Source organism: Boleophthalmus pectinirostris, unplaced genomic scaffold (assembly GCF_026225935.1).
Source record: "Boleophthalmus pectinirostris isolate CB_2022bp ecotype Guang Dong unplaced genomic scaffold, ASM2622593v1 HiC_scaffold_5, whole genome shotgun sequence".
NCBI lineage: Eukaryota > Metazoa > Chordata > Actinopteri > Gobiiformes > Gobiidae > Boleophthalmus > Boleophthalmus pectinirostris.
This window is the reverse complement of record NW_026571404.1, coordinates 28,072,556-28,094,115: the sequence shown is the minus strand read 5'-3', so window position 1 is coordinate 28,094,115 and position 21,560 is coordinate 28,072,556. Positions and strand designations below refer to the sequence as shown.

Sequence of the window (21,560 nt, the reverse complement as noted above, 5' to 3'; positions counted from 1 at the left end):
TAGACAGACTAATAATAAATAATAATACATGTGAATGAAACAAAACACGATTCCCGATATGTTTCTGAGGAGGTAAAAACATATATAACATGGCTTAAAGAGTAAAATCTGTGTAATAGGACCTCGAATGCCTTATTCTGTGTGCCTATTGTGCTGTTAATTAGACATAACTAACACTTTTCTAATATGTTACATAAGAGTCTGCTATATTTATTGAGTGTTAATTAGGGAAAAACTACATTTTGTGGTATTAGCCCTTAAGACCCTTATTACCAAAAGCCTTTTAGGTGCATGTATAAAGGTCCCAACATCACAGTAATAAAGTACTTGAAAAGAGTTTGTTAATAAAATAGTGTCTAATTAGCAGCATGCTAATGTTATGCAGAGTAAGACATTATTAAAGGCAGAATAAATACTAGTGAACAGTTGACTTTAAATGGCACCACATTATGCTATTTTCTGATTTATGTTGTAATTGTTGTTTCCTCATCACAAACATATTTGGAATTTTATAATAAAACACAACTCCAGGTAAATTATTTCATTCACACCTGTTTACCACAGAAATCCTGCATATTTAGGCTGAGTTCTTCTCTCAAACACAAAACACTCTTTCACCATGCGATGTCATGTGGTAATGCAAGAAGTGCTCCACTGTGTTTTTAAACTCCATACACCTTTGCTAGAATTATTTGGATAATTTAAATCCTGGAATAAAAAGGTAAAGGTAAAGCTGTTAACTTGAAAACTAATAATAGACATCACAAGGTGGAACAGAGCATTTTGAGCTCAAGAAAGATGTGAAATTGACAGACCGATAATAATAAATGATTACTCAAACATGTATGAATGAAACAAAACACACTTCCAGGTATGTTTTTGATGAGCTAACATTCTAACATGACCTAAAGCTCACAAGAGTCAGTTGGTGTAATATAGCACCTTTAAAGAGGGGGGATTTTACGTCTAGGGGTATTAATTGCTACCATATAACATATTTAGATCACCATGTTACGTTTTATTGTTTGGAATCATCATGTTTTTGTTTATTTATGATGTAGGCTTCTGGACTGAGCATTGGGCAGAATCTTACAGCTAACCGTAAGGGGGGGGTTCGAATAGGCCAGGTAGAGATCACTAAATTACTGAAACATGCATGGATGACATATAAAACCTCTCAGGCATGTTTGTGATGAGGGAACAACAATAAAACATGGTAGAAAGCTCCAAAAAGTTGATTCTGCATAATACCCCCTCTTTACCTAGTTTAATTAACCACTTACATGTTTGCAGACTATCAATTAGATGTTCATAAGTGTAACTGATGATAAAATGGAGCACATAAGTATAAGCAGTGTAAAAAGATAGCGCAGAAAAGCCAGGGAAACTCAGGCATTTTGAGCATTCCATGGGGCACTGCACTCTCACTCTCATATTGTTCACCTTAGTTTTCAATCAATTTTTCATCCCCCTCAGATGCAGCCCCTCGATTCGACTTAAAACTAACATCTTGCATTTCTAATTTCAGATTCTCCCCGTGTGGCGTGCGTCTGCATCTGCCGCAGTGACATTTGGAGTAGCTTTTTGAAAGTTAATGTCTTAAAAACAGGATAGAGGATTTTACAGGTAAAATTGGAGACTTCTTAGGACCCTTTGAATGCCACTGAAAATAAAGTTAAATGCCAAATCCACATTCAGTGAGCAAAAAGACAGATTTTGTAGTTAAGAATTCAATCAAGAAGGGGGCAAGAACATGCTTTGTGTTGGTGCTATGTGTATCTGTAACCTTTAGCCTAAAACATTCACAATAGGCAAAAGCTTTTAATATCAAGAAAGTCTGATCTAGACCTGAATATGTCATCTTTCTGACAAGCCACACTGCACTATGGATCTTTTATGGTGGGGGGTCGGGCACACGGTTGTCTTTGTGAGCCTGGAATGTTCCACAATATGGCATTAAACAGATCTATCTCCATGGGGACAAGCAGGTAAACTCCATGGTCACCTGTACTTTTCCAGCTGCCGAGGGACTGAAGATGGAAATTATAATCTTTATAAACACATTTACATTTAAATGTTCATTAATATGTACTGTCCCTATACAAATAAATACATAAAAATAATAAATAAAGTTACAGGTCAAATATGTGGGGACCCCATTTGTAGTATGAATACAAGTGTACTTTTTGCAAGTATTTTGAACAACAAAAACACCAGCAATGAAATTAATGCTAGAAATATATGTTTAATGTGTTGTATTCCAAGGAAAGGAAAAACTTGTCAATACAGACAAGCAAGTGTTGGACCCTCAACCAGAAAAGTTATAGTGTGCCTCTAAGTTCAATGTGAAATGCAGTACTACAAAAGGTATATTTACAGACACAATTAAAGACTATATAATAAAAAATAAAATATATAGACATGATCAGAGTAATTAAAAAGGCATATGTTCCCATGTGCCATATATTGATTTGTAAAACACTGCACGCAAGTCATTACTGCAGATGCAACCCCACGAGAGGGGCCAAACACACAGCATTTCAACAGATCTAATTTAATGTTTTTTATACTTCTAAGACTCCAGGATGATGGCATACTTAGTTTTATAACGAAAGCTGCCAAAACTGCTTTCAAAGCTATCCCCTGTGATTGGCATGGGATTAGAGGGAGCAGGGGACGCTATTTACTGTATGTCCCTCACTGTATAATATATGTTGTCTCTGGACTTATCTCCTCAACCTTTGCTGCCATCCCTGCACAGTGTACGCCTCACCTTGGATGCCTGTGTTTAGCATTTCCAAAAGGTCAACCCTCACATTGTCAGATAGATGAATATTGATAACTGCAGGACTGTGACACCCATTGAGCTCTCCGGAAGAATTGATTAGACTGTCATTCCCGGTAATATTCCGCAGATTGAGACAGAGGGGAATTGTCTTATTCCTCCTGGCTATTATTGTACCGCCTCTGTCCATAACTCAGATATATAGGGAGTCTAAATACTTGGGGAAACTTTTAGAAGCTCAGGAGTGCGGCGGTTGCTAGTAGGTAATGGGGCCAGCACTAAACAAGGCCATTATGCAAACACATTTACAAAGTAGACAAAGGAAATAGAGCGGTATCTATCACTGAAGTGGGTGGAGGGAATAGGCAGAGATTTCAGTAAAGTTGCTTACAGTACTGGGTCAATTACTACTTTACATATGGAAATGTATGTGTGTGTGTGTATATGCATATTACCTTTTGAATTTATATATGACAAAAATGGCCAGGATCATTAGAACAACAGACACCAGCATGATGATGGCAGTGCTGCTGTGGACAATTTCACTGTTGTCCACTAGGGGAGCTGTAAGATAACAGAAAAGCAAAGGGTTAGGGGAATAACAGAGATTATACAATTCCATTTTATCCTCCTTCAATATATCCATATATTTTGCATTCATCTAAGCATATTTAAGGAATGCTTCCCTCTACATCTTATTTTATGCATATCTTCTACTAGTACAACTCATAACATTTTTGGTAGCTAATTATTGCATTTTCTGTACACTTATTCAGTGTACCAATATGGACAGTCATATTTGTGATTAATTTTAAATACCTATTCAGTTATAGACCTACTTGTATATTTGTATTCATACAGCAAGTAGTGCAGCACTCAATCTGACTGAATGTAAGTTTCAGACGACAGACTTGTCAACACACACCCAAGGTTGTGACCTCTGACCTCCTCTCTGATCCCATACAAACACACAGTAATACATCACTTTTCATGATTACTTATACAATAAATCACTCTTAGGATTATTGTTACTTTAGTTACTTTTGGACTTGTATTCTGATATTGGCAACATGTATTGATTGATTTAGTGATAAATTAAACTGAGGAAAAAATTGCTGACTTTAAAAACTATGACAATTTTTCACTATACTAATATATTATGCAATGGGAATTGTGGTAAAAGAAGTTTTAAAGATCCTACCTTATGCAAAATTGAATGTTGTTTCATTTTTTATTATTAGTCTTTCAACATCTTTCAAAATGCTCTGTTCACCAGTTTTCAAGTAACCAGCTACTTTTTCCCTTTTGTTCAGTAGAGATAGACATAGAGAGAAAGAAGAGTTTGGAGTTTACAGAGACAGTGGAGCTCTTCCTGTACTACCACATGACATCACAAAGGGGATCAGTGTTTTCTGTTAGAGGAGCTCTGTCAAAATATGCAGGATTTGTGTGTTAAACATATGTGAATGAAAACAAAACACACTGCAGGTATGTTTTTTTTTATGATAAAACAACATTATAACATATACTTGCAACAGGGATTACTTTAGAAATGCATTACATTGGAGAAAATGCATAAAATATGATTACGAAGCACATTATAAGGGAGTGTATTGAAAGGAGTCATCTATTTCCTTTACCTGAAAGTAAACAAACTGATGTTTTCATACATCTCCGAGGTCATTAGCCATTAACAGCAGAGATCAATCATAGAAGATGTCAGTGATGGTGGCTGGCTTGCTGATGAGGGGGCATCCTCTCACTATGCACCGTTTTTTCAAATATAATTCTCAAACATCTCAGAAAAAAACACACCGCAAACTTTTGATCCAGTTTTACTCCTCTCTTCTACACAGCTATTAAAAGTGCAAAGTTTACCTGACACTGTCCCATATCGTAAAAACTGTGACGGGCGTGTGCTCAAGTGTGTGTGCTTGGGACTGACCTGGAGAGAGGCGCGTGGCGTAGACGTTCACCTGCACGCCGGGCTTGAGTGAGAACTGGACCAGATCCTGATTCAGAGCACTTAGCAGAACCTGAGAAAGCTGTGAGGAGAGTGACAGAGCAGAGAAGAGTCGGTTAGCGCCCGGCTGCACTGCAATATCCCGACATCAATATTTCAGCCCTCTCCGACAGCTTGAATTATGAATCAGAATTTAGATTTCCTTCTAAAGAGGAGGAAATGTTGATGTTGAAGAATAAGACCCAGGTTGAGTTTGACGAAGAAACCTATCAGGTAAAATGGCAAGTGGTTAGCGATTAGGACTGCAAGATTCATCACAATCAAATTGAAATCGCATTTGAATGGACGTGTTCATTTTGACAAAACAACTTTAATAGTTTTTTAGTCACAGACTAAATAGACATAGCTAACCCGCTAGCAGCCGTGTTCCAAATAGGAAATGAGTATGGGGATGCTCCGGCTCACCTAACTTTACTTAGAAAACTTGTCACCCCTCTGTCTGTAACTGCTGCAGTGAGCCTTGTAATTTTGCTCTTCAAATTAGCCCACTGTACAAGATCCTGGTGTTTTAATTTTGTTTGTAAATAAATTCCTGTTCCCAATATAGAATTCAACTTCAAATTCACTCCTATAATTGCTAGTCCTGTGAGTTTCATTTGACTGAAGTTAACTCGATGAGTAACATCACACTCCCTTAGTCCACTTCTTTATACAGTGTTTGGCCAAGATTTAGACAACTATGCATCCATCTTCCTCTGCTTATCCCGGGCCAAATCGTGAGGGCGGTAGTCTAAGCAGGGACACCTAGACTTCCCTTTTGTCAACTAATTCTTTTTAGTTTCACTCAACTGAAATGTCACGCCAATTTGTCAGCTTTCGTCAACCAGAATATATATATTTTTTATTTTACCTATAATATTTTTGTATTGCATTGTTCCATGGGACATGTACCAAAGTGGACATTGGGTTTGTTTTTGGGGCTCCTGGACTGAAAAGTGGAGCTTGAACATAGTCTCTCCTTATTCCTTTGGTCACTTATGATTAGTGTTTATCATTTGACAAAAATATCAGTATTTTCAATCGACAAAAACAACTAATTTAGCAATTCTTGTCAGAAAAATCGCAATTAGATATTCTTCCCAAAACGGTCAGCCTTATTAGCGATGTAGCCTGAGCAGTGGCATTTCACATTATTAATCCCTCTATTATTTTTACTTCAGAAAAACTCTTTAACAAAAAAAGAATCCGGGGCCACACACCTTGGCTTCCAGAAAACACTGGTCTGCTTAGATAAGAGTGGTTAAACTCACTGCCAAAGTAGAAGTAGAAATTATGCAGAACTAATTAAATTGAAGCAAAAATAGGCTTATAAAATCATTGTATATAATTATACTGCCCCTACGACTACAGCAACTATGGCCTCCAAGTTTTACCACAGGCAGAGTTACGCTAAACACTACAATTTGCTCCCCATAACTCATTTTCCAAGTAGTTCCTTAAGTACAGTTTTTATTATTACACAAGAGGAATAAAACACTAACCATTTGAATATGTTACAAAACGTTAACAGAAGAAACTAGAAGAGCTCATATGTAAAAGCTCAAAGTCGTGTACAATTTTGTTTTCATTGACTCCATATGGTGGTACTACTGTAGCCACAACTGCCCTGGAGAAAATATAGGACAGGACAGGATAGGTTAGAAATATAACAGTTTTCAGATGTTTCGCCAGATAGTTACACTTATTTCCCCAAATACGGAGATGGCTGGGAGTACCAGGTGCCACAATAGCAAAACTGTTGTTGTGTCCTTAGGCAAGACACTTCACCCACATTGCCAAGTATGAAAGTGGTGTTTGAGTGAAGGTTGGCTGTAGTCAGAGGGGACGATGGTGCAGATTGGCAGCCTTGTGTCCTTCAGTTAGTCCCAGGGGAGCTGGACAACAGATTACCACCACTGAGTGTGTAATTCATGAAAAAAGCACAAAATTGTAAAGCAAAAATTCTTATGAAATTGTAATTTGTAAATCTTAACTTATTATTGTTTAACACTGACCACTACTTCAGTTATATTCTTTTGAAGTAACATAACTTTTACTCTAGTAAGATTTTTGGCTCACCTCTAAAAACTAGTAACTACAACTATGATGATTACAAAACCATAATGCCACCAAGAAAATCTTGAGAGCGTAGACATTGTTAAAATATATAAAAAGCACATTATCTCCACAGGATGTTTATACAGTCACAGATGACTGGTGGAAACAAGGCCTATCTACTCAATTGCACCTCGGCTCTTCTGCAAACGCATTCAAGCACAGCCACTGTGAATCAAAGTGCGTTTTACACAATACAATCACTGTTTTGATTTCTCCTCTGTTCTCTCTTCCTTTTCATACCTAAATGAATGTCATTTAACACACCACTAAAAAGTCTTCTCAGAGCCCATTGGAGTCCTTAGCCATGCCTCACTAATTCCATCTCGCTCTTCTCAAAATTTTCCACTGGTTAAAATTAGACCACTCCAACACAGTATGAATAATTACTTTTTGTTCTAGTGGCATATCAGGGTCAGTAAATCTATTACACGTTTTAATAAGGCGCGCCAGGCTTCGCACATGCCTGTGTGTGGCTCTCACTCAGTCCAACTGACGAGATGCCTCCGAGTAGCGCTGCGACTCAGTGGAGATGAGATGAGGAGGAGAGTGAACTGAAAGATTTATTGCCCTATTATCAGTGTGATTCTGCCAGGTAATCAGACAGGCTTTTAGATAAATACATCTCTTTAATTCCCAATCCAGCCCGCCTGCCCCAGTACGGCTCCCTTCCACGCTGGTGCCAATTATATGATGCATCAATGTAATTAAATACCTATTAAGTCAGTTCGGGAGTGACTGTGAGCCAGCAAAATGATATTTGCTTGAGAAACAATGTCCCCGCCGTGGTGATGAACACACACGTCTGTCCATAAAGCTCTGATTAGCATACTGTTTACATATTAAAAAGGTTGAACTCAAACCAAAGTATCAGGTTTCTTGTTCGCCAACTTTTTCAAATGTCAAAGAACTCACGACCCAGGTTGTCCTTGGTATTTAGACATAAGACAGCATTTATTCAAAAGATCTAAACATAAAAAATAAAATGGTTGTAAAATGATCACTCAGAGAAGACTGTGCACCAATGAAAATGAGAGAACAGAGATCAAACTGAGGACATGAGGAGCTAGCTGTGAGTCTGTCTGTCTGTATGTATGACGATGAGTGCTGTTAATGTATGCTAAGTGTAATCTAAAAGTGCTTTTAGATTATGTATGTTTGTGGGACTTGGGAAATGGTGAATTGGTCAAAATACGTAAAGATGTGAAACACATTTGTAAAAGTACAGTGCCTTGTGACTCATGAGTCACATTGCCATCAAGGGATTATTTATAATACAAAATAACATTGTGTCTGTACACAAGGCAGGCACCTAGCTCTTCTGAGCCTGGCACAGAATACTCCCGCAGGTAGAAGTCCCTCCACACCTGTTTCCTTCAGGGACATGAGACTGGAGCCTGTGTGGTCTGTGCTGGACCAGGTATCCAAAGCTTCTTCTCCAAAAGAAATATTACCAGCTCAACCAGATCAATCTGACACCCAGAGCCCAGTCACCTGCCTTTTACCAGCCTCTGGTCTTCCTCTACCTTTAGCACATCGCCAAAACAACCAACTGAGAAACTCAAGAGACTGCACACATACCATCTGACTACAGGATGAACAGAGCTCCTTGTAGGACATGAATCTGAAAATTCCACTCTCCAAAAGGCATATGCAACAACTGAGACTTACTTTCTTTCTTCAGATGTATCAAGTGTGTTCATTGTTGTTCAATAAACAGAATGAGTTTGTTCAACATTTTTGCTTTAAATTTGATTTGATAAGCAATACCTGAAATTATTGTAATTATGGATGTACTATATGATGTGAGATGTTACTGAAGGCATAAGGACAAGAAACACATTCTAGTATTAAACTAATCTGCCTTGCATTTATTCAATTACAGGTGTTATTTATTGCTCAAAAATGAAATGCCTTAAATAACATTCATTCTTACTGTGAGTGGCATCACCTCTCCACAAATCTAACCTAGAATTTAGCTTGCAAGTCTCCATTGAAATTCTTAAGTTTATGGCTATTCTGTGGAACATCCTAGGCACATCTCCAAGGAGAAAAGCAGGTGACTGACCCTCCGCATGAGACACAGTGCACCTTTAAACATAGTAAACAAAATAATGAAAAAGTTGCACTCTTGGAGACCAGAGATCACTTAGAAATGCTGTCTGTCTCTAGAGATAATTTAGATTAAACTCTTCACCTCCATCATGCAGACACCACAGGCAGCTCAGTGAACGGGCTATGTTTACAAATACTTACCATAATATCTCATCATATAGAGAACATAACTTATACTCTATACATTATTAACCCACAAAACATCTATTTGAAGCAACACTTACAAATATCTAGGTATTGTTAATAAACTATGGTAGCTAATATTATAATAAATATTTGTTTTAATGAGTGTCTTTCTATAGGAAAAACATGTCTTTGAAAGCATTCTACACTTCCTGCATTCCTAATGAGCTGTTGTCCGGTCAAATGCATGGGAAGACATTGCTCTCTAGTGGCGTTATGCAGTATTACAGTCAACCATAACCATAAAGGCCAGCTGTGGGGCATTAAATCTCTGTAATAAAAGCTCAGATATCCTGTGTGCTATAATGAGAGGAGTTGGGGAGGTTATTTATGTCAAATGCAGAAAGGAAAGAACTATGAACAATTTAGTTATGGGAATAGTGGCTTCAAAATGCTCTAAGTACATCAAACTGACAGGTAAATGAGTAGAAATTGTGATATTCAAAAGTTTGTGAAAAGCATAAATAACATTCTTGCTGTCTATCCGTGATAATGCCAGTGTTTTCCATATTTTAGTCCAATTACTGGCAGAGTGGTGCGCTCGTCATCGCCGCTGACCTTTTCAAAATCATAACACTTTTGCCTACATACCAAGCAGCCAGATTCTCTATTCAATTCGCTGTGCTAGGAAAATACTTTTGGACTTCAGACTTCCCTGAGTTTGGTAATCCATCACAATGAGAATGATGTCGTCTTTTATTCTCGTCAAAGTTGGGGGCAATCGGTGGAGTTGCAGCACAGTGCAGAGGAGTAAAGAACCAAGCTGCACTTAAAATTGTTTTTTTTATATGTGACAATAACTGAACTTTGACAAAGATGGAGGAAGGCGCGTGTAGCTCATTGAGATGCATTGTTTTGGTGAGGAAAGTACTGGAAAGAACTAAAAGATATGAAAGGCTAAAAGTCAACATATGGATGATTAAACAGTAGAGTTTCTGAAATTATCTGTGAAATTAAATTAGGGTTAATACAGTAATATTCACTTAAAGGTGGATTGTGTAACTTTTCTGGTGGAGGGTTCATCAAATGCTTTTCATCATGGGGATGTTATTTCTATCTTCATGGAGAACAAACTAGACCAGATACATGTCAGATCTGTGGAGAAGCAACCCCGCTCACAGTCAGAATGCCTGTTTTTCTAGGTATTTTTGAGCAAGAAAACCACCTGTAATTGAATAAATGTAAGGTAGGGAGTTTAATGTCATACTGTGGAACATTCCAGGTAGAGCAACGGCATATACGTAGAAACAAGCAGGTGATGGACCTCCAACAAAAAAAGTTACATAGTGCACCAGGGACTTTGAAAAGAATAGGGCAGAAAAAAGCCAAGTCACCTAAGATCAATAGTTCCTGCTCCAAAATGGCCTTATAAATGTACTTTTAGATAGTTGGACAGAAAATGACAAATCGACATGATGTGAATTGATGTGATTGATTTTTGTCTTGGCCCACAATAACTACAAAAATACCCAATACTCAAACATGACTTTGAATAAGTTTGCTTATTTCAGACTGTCTAGACATCCATTTCTGGTGAAAATATTTTAAACAAACCAATAATGTTATTCCTTGGTTGCAGCTCACACTATAATATTCTATAGGCCAGTAATATTTTATACAGATGGGGACACAATGTTAATGTCAATAGGGAAATCTGGATCTTGCTCCTCATCAGTTGAAATAAGTTAAGGTTAAAGTGTCAGACAAATGTGAAATGATAAAATAAATAAATAAATAAATAACCGAAAAAATTAACCAAAATGTCACTTTATACCTTTGTTTGGAAATTTACAATTAGCTCTTTTTTCAGCATTTGTGATCATTAACTAAATATTTTTTTAGTACTGTTTTAGGGTTTTATTATTACTTTTATGAGCACTAGTAGAGCATTTGTTTGTTTTAAATGCTTTTTTTTTTTTTTCTGTGCAGCACTTAAAAAATAAACTGGATTGGATTGAACATACTTGACATATATTCAAAACAACGTTCAAAATATCTATTCCTGGGATTCAGCTTCCTGTTATATGCAAGATTTTGATGTCCTTTTCCTATTCAAAAGAGATATATATATGTTTTAAATTGGCAACGGTCCTAATTTTCCATCATTCAGAAGCCTATGGATATTTCAATAATCTGCCCACCTCTATATTAAATGTATTATTTTTCATTCCTTTGAGGATCTTAACCCTTTTAAATGCTGTGTGCAAGGCAGGTAGCTAGATATAGATAGACAGATAGAACCTACCATAGGAGCATTTTATAAAGGATCCAACTACTTAATCTCCTTTAATCAATTTGGACCCAGTAGGCTACCCTCCAGCGCCACACAACTTAAAATTATCTTTGTAATGTATGACAGGCAGGCAGTAATGCTAGACTCATATTCAGTAATAAAACTTACATTATTAATGCGATGGGGACATAAAAGGGAGCAGCGGAGCTCTACTAAGTGAATTTACTATCCTCCATTCTGAAACTAAACTTGCAGCCCATCTCCGCGGGCTAAAACATATGCAAAACATAGACTGGTTTCTCCTGGGAACTATCCCCCAGAGACTTCCTGTCTTCTGCTACCATGTTATTCTTACATTTAATTATTACAGTGCATCCCAGTGCGCTCCTTAAGTGTCTAGCTGTATTTGAGCGATTTGACAGTGTACCTGGTCAAGATTGGCCCATTTCTCCTCAACAGCGCCCCCTCTCGCCCCCATCTCTGGCACCAGATAAAGTTCGGCTGTTGTAGGCAACCCGGGGAGCACTGCCACCAAGAGCTGGTCTTCACTGATTCCTGTGACCTTTAATTAAAAAAAATTCAAAACAAGAATTAACATTTTAATAGGTTAGAAGTGACATCATGGCTTTTCAGTACATGATTGAGTAACACTTTATAAGAACTACATTTTAATAGCCTTAACAGCATGAATAAAGATGAAAATGAATGGGTCTGCTACAGGCCTTTCTGTTGTTATGGCTTTGCTTGAAATCTTCCACAGTATGACATTAAACTTATACCTACCTTGCATTTGTTTCATATGGGTGTTTTTATTGCTCAGAAAATACTGAAAAATATGCAATTTTAGTGTGCCTCTCCAGAAATCTTGGCTTGATGGCTTCTCCTGCTTGTCTCCCTGGAGATAGAGAGATTTAATGTCTTACACTGTGGAAAAGCAATAACAACTCCACGGAGGCAAGCAGGTGGTGGACCATCAACCAGAAAAGTTACATAGTGCACCTTTTACAGTCCTAACACTTAACCCTAACGATAAGTATGTAGTAATCCTGAATCATTATTAATACTATAAACTCTTTGTCCATTATGAATTAAGTCTATGTTCATGCTTAATTAAAGTGTAGTCACTATAAAGTGGTATCTGAGATTGTGAATTCCTCAAAGGATGATTTTTTAAAGACCAAACATGACAGACTTAACTCCCGCATATCTTTGCCTAAGTACCAGTCACTGTCGCCGTATAATGCACAAATCTGCTTCGACGTACAAGTTCAATTTGACAGGCAGTGGTCGAAGACAGGGGCTTTTAGTGCAGTCCCTCAATAAGTAGAGGTCTCCTGTCAACTTCCCAGTGTAACGCGTGGGAATATCCGACAAGACAGAAGGTCAGAGTGAATGTTTCATACTGAGGGCTACTCATGGATATATTTAGAATCTAGTACACAGGTTTTTCACATAAGCTGCTGTGTTTTTGGCGTTCCCTTTAGATGCTAAGTAGTAAAACCAGACACTTGACCGCAGTTCAACAACTCCCTTTTACTTGAGGTTTGGCCACAGCTGTCGTCATCTTGTCTGCTCTGCCCTTTCGTATTATGACAAGTTCTCCAATAGGGTATGCTTTAGCTGTGTTTTATGTCATGTGCAATGTCACTGTGCAGAGGTTAATGGCTAATTACACTGTGAGGTTAAAACGTGGAGAAACTGGAGTGCTTAAAACCGCATAGAGTCATATTACTAATTCAACACATCCCAGTATAGGAAATATTAGCTCAGTGAAGCTTTGGATTTTTCACTGCGGGCTAGTGAAGAGCGCTTAATTGCCAAGTTTGAAAGAGGGCTTTAGAAGTTGACTGCAGTGCTGTTCATTTAAATGGATTTTTGTGTAATGCTAGCCAGTAGCACAGCAGCAGATCTGACCTGCACTATGGAGTTCTTCACCACTCTGCCAATGTCATCTCTCCACTCAGACACCCCGGGGTTCAGCTCGTCCAGATTAGAAGAGAAGGCTAAAACGTGGGAGCGGAAGTAATCTGGAAGTGCACAGACAACATATGGGTATTTTAGTTTTATATACAGACAACGGTACACTTTAATCATTTTTAAACTGCATTAAAGGTGCACTATGTAACTTTTCTGGGCTGGTCACCTTCTTGCTCTGCCTGGAATGCTCTACAGTATGACCTTAAATAGGTCTACCTTACATTTATTCAATTACAAGTGGCTATAGAGCTCAAAAATACCTAGAAAAACAGGCATTCTGACTGTGGGCAGGGTTACTACAGATCTGACCTCTAACTTGGTCTGGTTTGGTCTCCATGAAGGTAGAAAGGCTTAATGCCATACTGTGAAACATTCCAGACAAAGCAATAACATCTCCATGGAGAGAATTACTTGACAAGACCCTTTACCAGAAGTTATACAATGCACCTTTTAACAAAGATCAAAAGTTAAGTGTTTTACTTGACATTATACATACAATTTAGTGTAAAACTGAAAAGGCACATAACTGTTTCAGGCCTACTTAATACTATGGAAAATACTAAAGCTAAGATTTCCAAAGTAGTCCAAAAACATGCACTGAAGGCACTGTACCAGATTTTTTGCATCATTCATTCATGTTTTCATTCTGTTTACAGTTACTCTCTCTCTTATACATACTGTGTATACTGTGCATACTGTGCATACTGTGCATACTGTGCATACTGTGTTTGAAGTAAAATTGCATGGATTATAATGGGGAAGCTGCATGCAACCGCTATAGACTACCTGACCCACATAATGCATAATGAATAAAACAAGTGAAATAAGCATGCCATAAATTATAATAGATAAATTATGATAAATGGATAGAATTTGCATACACTCCAGCTTTAGTTATAAAATTATAATCATCTTATTCTCAGTGGGCACATTTACATGGCCACAGAAATTAGAATAATCAGATATCTCAATAAAAAGATCTGCTCACTTGCTCTCTGTTTACATGTCCAAGAGAAATGTCATCAGTTTTAAAATAGTTTGCCACTTGACATTTGATATTTATGTACTCAGTGTACTGTCTTGTGTATGTGTTGAGTGTGGAGAGAGGAGTGGGATGTTTGAGGGTTTTTGTTTTGTTTTTGTCTTTTTTTTTTATCTTAACTAAAATAAATAAATAAATACATAAATAAATAACAACATAGTAGTGTTGATGTATTATCTATTCTTACTTTTCTTCAGCATGTTTTTTCATTAATGTATATAAAAAATAAAAATAGTTTACCTTTTTTGCAGAACTGTTTACATAACATTTCAATAATCTGATAAATATTCCTTAATCCTCGTCAAAGAATATAAATATGGAATATTTTGAGCATAATGTTTAGGTTCAAAGTTCAAAGGTCAAAATGCACTGACCTCAGATCATTTATTCCATGCTAATATTACCCTAGATGAATACATTTGTAACACACTGCCCTCTACCTGTTTGTTCACTCATTACTTCCATGTTATGAGGACAGAAGGGCTATTTTTGCCTGGGTACAACTCACTCATCTCAAATCCAACAAAAACAAGCAAAATCCAGAAATAAACTTGAATATGGATTCAACTTAGTAATAGGCACAAAGTAATAATAAAAATAATGCGAGCACTGTGCTTTGTTGGGTACATTTGATTGAAAATCTGGCGTGTAAAGCCATTAAACTGGAAGACAAAAGCATATTTACAAGGCTCTATTGAAAACCAAACCTGTGCTTTAAAAATGAGAAAGTGATTTATAACAGAGCGGAGATGATAATATAAACAAACAGAACAGTGATGGCTCTTTTCAAAGACACATCTCCATCAATAAAGCATCAGTCTTTTCTAGGAAGTTTGCACCACACAAAATCTATGTGCGTTACAGATTTATTGAATTAACATGGAAGTCTTGAGTCTGAGAAAGATCAGCAGGTATGTGTGCTCTCATGAGACAGTAACAAAGCCTCATACTCATTTACATAGTGTATTCCCTGGTGACTTGCCTATGCATGACAAAGCATTTTAAAGATTTGTATCACGAAGGACAACATACAGGTTTACAAGATGATGATTCTTCACTTTATAAGTGGGCCATGGCGATATCACTGGTTTGCCTCAAATGTTCCACAGTATGACAATAAACTTGTTTAATTGTTTTGTTATTGTTTTGTTATTGTTTGATTTATTATTTATTTCCAGCTGAAAAGTTACTTGCACCTTCAAGCATAGAAGCATAATGTTATACTTACCAAAAACATTTTCAGGAATCCTTCACAGTTGGATTACATATAGTCTCCCGAACACTAGCTAGCTTTTTTTTGGTATGATACAAAGCTATTTGTCAGTGTAACTACATAAGCAGAGGGCACAAGACCTGCATCTGTTGGTCTTTTAATACAAAAGTTTAATGGCAGCTAAGACAAGGCTGTAGCCTCCAGACACATATTATTTTATGTTTAACAGGAAATAGTAGTAGTAAAAAATCATGCCTTAAAGGCACTGTACCTCTTAAAAAGTCTTAAAAGCTTGTTTACAGTTCCTCCTTTCACAACTTTAGGTACAACCCCTTAAATCTGAATCAGTCAGCTGTTTGTTTTTCATGTTAAAGACAAATGACAAACATATGACAACATGCTTTACCATAGACTGCAATAGTCATCTGATCCTGATGGACAGTGTTGGCCAGTGAAGCTTGAACTGTGACGGTGTGACTTCCAACTTTAGAGAAAGTGTAGGTCATGCCTCCATTTAGGGTCACCACCGGCTGTGAGATACAATGAGACAAGATTACACCTGTGCCTCAGCATGGGGCCTCAGAAGAGAAGAGAAAAGGAAACACAATGTACCTCCGTTCTGTTATCAAACCACCAGTAGTAAGTGACTGTCCCCACTTGGCTCGGGCGTAATGTGGTAGTGAGATTTACTGGCTTGTTCTTGACGGCCACAGAAGGAGCCGAGAGCTGGACCTGTTCAAGCTGACCTTTATGGATAAAGCAAAAAAAAAGTCACATAATGCCTTTTGTTTACTTTTACGCAACACTCATTTCAACTAAAATAAGGGTGTTCAAGGACAATTTACCAACAACAACAATTACGAGTAGATTGAAAGGAGGTTAAATCAGCAATATGAATTCTAAAAACCTCTCAAACCTGTTCTAATTACATCGGCTGAATACATCACAATCACCTAATAGAGTTGCATTGTCCAAGATGTCACTTATAATAGAGAAGGACTGAAAGGCAAAATTGGGTTGTCATTTTAGAGGTTCTGAAAATGTACACAGGCAGATAAATGTTGACAGCGATTGGCCATTATAGCAGCCAATTTCCCTCCCAAAATAGCATTGGTCTCATTCTGCATTATGAGGTAGTATTTCAAAGCTGTGAGAACACTACAGTCAGTTGTCCAGGGCACTTGAAGTTTAATGAAAGGCTATAACAAGGATGTAGTTACTTTGGACCTCATTCTGTGTACTAAAAAGTGCACTAGGTAACTTTTCTTGGAGGGCATGCCACTTGCTAGTATCCATGGTAATGTTTTTGCTTTAGTATGACATTAAAGCATATCTATGTTACATTTGTTCAATTCCATACATTTGAATCCTCAAAAGACTGTGAGCTGGCATTTAATCTATACTGCGGAACAGTCTTATGAAAGAAAAAAACTCCCCATGGAGACAAGCATAAAAGTTACTAGTGCAGAATAAAAAAGACAGTATATAACATTATGATTTCCTGGTGCTAAAGGTGCAATCAGTCTGGGGTGTCAAGGCATCCAGTTCACATGCAAAGTATACGTGAAGGCGCGTCTAGGGCGTCCTGCGTTTTTGCGGCATGTCTTCAGGCATCAGCGCCGTGAGAATCTGGCATAGACGCGGCGCATCTTGAGTATTCAGGTGTCGACATTCTGCATGCGAGTCCAGGGCATTGGCGTCAGAAGTTCAAAAAGCTTTTGCCATCAGATGCACCATGTCATCCAATCAGAGAATACTATCCAGTGACGTTGCAACGTTATTATCCGGAAGAAGAAGAATAAAGAGGGACCCAGGAGCCACAAACACCATAACAAGAAAGCAGCTGCCAAGCCTCGTCTAATGGGTTTTATGTCATAAATAAAATAAAATAAAAATAAATAAAACTAAAGCCACTCTCTCAACCGGGAAAACAAGGCACTTGCAGACCACAGCGGATGCCATGGACGCATGTCAAGTATTTTTCTCCTGTTCATCTACGGCGTCCAAGACGAGTGTCAGGGGCATCTGAACTCAAATGCAAAAGTGTCCAACTGGAAGCGATTTTGATGCAAATATCATTAAAACATAAAACAACTATTTTCCAAAATTTGACCATTTTTTAAATTGTCCACTTGTAATTTTGTAATCTACATACTTACATATCTGAGTTATGTTTTATTTAGTTTGGAAATGTTTCAATAATACTGCATTTTTATCACATAGCTCCTTTGTGTTTTTTGAAGTCCATATACTTTTTCAGACATGTTATGCCCATGACAGTGTCCACATTACTTTCATAATGAAAATTAGCAAGTTTGAAGCTAGCTGCTAATGTGTTTTTTGGGGTTTTTTTTAGCTTTAACTCATTCTCTACTCTTTACTCTACTCACTTTATGGCTTCAAGGTATTTCAAAAGACACATACACACATGTTACAAACTAAGTTATACGATAGGAAATGTCAAGGCTAAGGTGTACAAAGTAGTTTGAATAATGCGTTATCTAAGGCTTTTAACGTTGAAAAGCTTACACTGAATGGCTGTCTGTCAACCAGTAATCACAGTTTTCACCAGTTTTAGCAAGTGATTGGACTTACAGGTGACGTGCAGGTATAGCATAGCCTTGTCAGACCCCAAGGAGTTACTGGCAGTGGCTGAGACTTGATAGATGCCAACTTTGCTGTAGACATGCTTGACGCCATCTTCTATGGAGCTTATGTTTACATAGGATATGGCAGTCCCGTCCCCGAAGTCCACTGTGATACTTGTGGTTGAGCTGAGGCCCTTTAGAAGAATGGGAAAAGTAAACACACCGCTGTCAGTCACTCCCAACCTCACAAAAATATTAGGTCACGGATATTCACTTTATATTCTTCCACTGTGCTACTTTCTGACAGCGTCTCGATATAGATAGCATTATAATCGCAAATGAAAAAGCAAGACATGTGAGGAACAGTGTTGGAGTCAGACCTCTTCCAGAAAAACCAGGAAAGTGACGTTGTTTTCCAGAGATGCCACGGGTGTTCCCTCACTGGTGAAGAGTTGCAGGCCTCTGGGGGACTGGCTGGGACACTTCTGGCGCCTGGGGCTGTACTTCAATCCACTCCCCTCGGTGCAGTTGTTAGATAAAGCCTTGCGATACCTGGAATACATAATACATAATAAAAATTTGGTTTACTTTCTTATAAATAAAACAAATAACCATGCAAGCTGAAAATATCGGCTGTGTAGAGGTACTTGTAAATAAATAATTGTAAATGATCTATATGTAGTTTAATCAATAAGAACTACAGAAGAACAACTACTACATTGTACTACTCCCTAGTATTAATGGTCATAATACTAATACCTATAGTATAGCTCTTAATACACCTGTCACTCTATTAAATTAGTTTGAAGGGTGGCACATTAAAAAAAAAAAACTTAATAACTCCTCCTTTACATCTTTACATTGTCTAGCTACTACCACCACTATTATCTACTATTATTTCTGTACTATGGATGCCACATTCCATAAATTTTCTTATACTTATCTGGGTAGACTGCTGCCCCCGCGACCCAATCCCAGATAAGCGGAAGAAAATGGATGGAAGGACACCACCTAACAATTTTTACCAATTTTTCAGTACTTCAGTAATATTTGGTATTTAATATATATTTCGTTTAAGCACTTAAGTCATATATATTTGTAGAGCTACAGTTGAGTTGACTATGAATTATTTTCTCTTTTAATGTTAACGTTACGATGTGTATTTATGTTACTATGCTATGTATTTATGTTTATATTACTTTGTATTGTGATTTTAATGTCTTTCTTATTCTGTAAAGCACTTTGAATTCCTTTGTGTTACTCTGAATTCGACCTCCTGTACAAAGCTGAGATATATTTGTATTATTATAGTTTTTCTATATTTTATTTGTACTTGTATATATACATTTATATGACTATGCCTTATTTGACACCAGACTCTTGCTATTTATTTAAAATATATTATTACCATTTATATTTTTGCTCTTTGTTATTATATTTATTGTGATATGTGAGCTACTGTATCCCTTCTCCCTTATGGATCAATACATTTGTCTAATTCTAAGAATTGTATACAAGTAGTCTTGCCTTGCCTTGAAAAAATTATATATTGAAAACACTGCATTGATTGACTGCTACTTACTGCTACTACTTGCACCACCTATCATCAATGCCACCTATTCTCTCTATCATCAGTGCCACCTATTCTTATGCCTCTTATGTAACCAATTTTTCAGCACTTTTCAAGTATTCTTTTTGTGTATAATATACTTAAAACTCTGCTTTCTTTGGTTATAGAAATGTGTAGTTGTACAGTTGACTATACATAAAAAATTATACAACCTATTGCACAATTTCAAGTCTAAATTTATCTAAGAAAAATTTATAATTTTTTAAAAACCCTTAAATCATTGATTGTTCATTTTTACATTTGATGATTGCTTTGTGGCTATGGTTATACAGTGGTGGAATGTAACAAGGTAAAAGTAGTAAAGTACTGTCTTTAAGTAAAAAATATCTGCATTATACTTAAATACAAGTGGATATTTTTAACCTTTACTTCACTATATTTGAGATCTGTACTTTCTACTCCATTAAATATTTGAACTCGACTGAAAAGTAAAAATATTTTTTTTATTATTGTGAGACCTGCTGAAAAGCCTGAGCGGTTTATTTTTAACATGTTCACAGTTTGTGCAAACTAAAATATACAAATAAAAACAGCTACAAAAAACTATTGATTCATTTGTTTCTATTAAACAAAATTCAGCACAAATCTTTATCAATATCTCTAAATTTGAAGTTTTATTAAATCTAAAAATCTGCATGAATGACTTTTTCTTTTTAGGTATCAAAATCAAGTACTTCCACCACTGTTTTTATAGCGTTGATTGTTTCAGTAGCTGTAAGTGTAAATTCAAGACTTTTTTTTTCCACATGGCTGCTCACAGATCTGTCATACCCCGTAGTGTTGAGGAAAGTGTCCCCAGTGATGCAGTCTCTGGACGTGGCTGAAGGAATGAACCAGAACGATGGTGTGCAGCTGCCATCCGAGTGTCTCTCAAACCCGTAGTCACTGTTTCAGATCAAAAACAGACAGTGAGAATACTCATTTCTATAACTCATCTAGGAGAATCAAAAATCAGAAAATAATCTATACTAAAACCAGTTCTATATCCAGTCTCTTGCTATTTTTGCTTCTTATTTTGAAATTATTACCATTTATATATTTGCTCTTTGTTACTATATTGTATTGTGATGAGAGAGCTACTGTGTTCAAATAATTTCCCTTGTGCATCAATAAAGTCGCAAACTACTATTGGGACTAGATACTCATTTAAAAAAGTATCAATAGATAAAAAAAACTAGATTTTTTCTTATCTTTATCAAGTTTAGTATAAAACCACATGGTAACATAAAGATAGTACTATTATTTTGTGTTAACAATTACACTCTATTGTCTAAAAAAAAAAACATTTTTTATTATTATTATTGTGGCTTGGTATAAAGTATTAAAAGCTGTGTATCTGATTTTTTAAAATCTTAAAAACATGAAAAATAGTTCAGTTTTAACCGTTTGCAGCAGTCCAGTGTTATTCCTCATGTATTACATTATGCATTACGAGCATCCAAAATATTCACAAATTATTCATGACTTTATAAGTGGTTTTCACAACTCTCAGCGACCAGAGTGGTGTGTTCTCGTGACAGTAAATCTAATAACAACTACCATTCTAATATGCACTTCCTGATTATCTGACAATAAAATGCTTTCTAATTAGATGCAGACAACAAACAGCAGATATATTCAGACCTAAAGAGCTATCTGTAAAAAAAAACTTTGCTGAAATGCATGGGAAAAAAATTG

General features: G+C 36.7%; 1 protein-coding gene across 1 annotated transcript in view; it reads right to left on the bottom strand.

Annotated features, from left to right (window-relative positions):
- LOC110156979 (VPS10 domain-containing receptor SorCS1-like) overlaps positions 1 to 21,560 on the bottom strand; it is a 109,150-nt gene that overhangs the window by 7,116 nt on the left and 80,474 nt on the right. Inside the window, 9 exon segments of the mRNA XM_055162627.1 lie at positions 3,241 to 3,349; positions 4,731 to 4,830; positions 11,861 to 11,995; positions 13,348 to 13,460; positions 16,072 to 16,195; positions 16,278 to 16,411; positions 18,261 to 18,447; positions 18,634 to 18,805; positions 20,655 to 20,768. Coding sequence (XP_055018602.1) covers positions 3,241 to 3,349; positions 4,731 to 4,830; positions 11,861 to 11,995; positions 13,348 to 13,460; positions 16,072 to 16,195; positions 16,278 to 16,411; positions 18,261 to 18,447; positions 18,634 to 18,805; positions 20,655 to 20,768 — 1,188 coding nt within the window.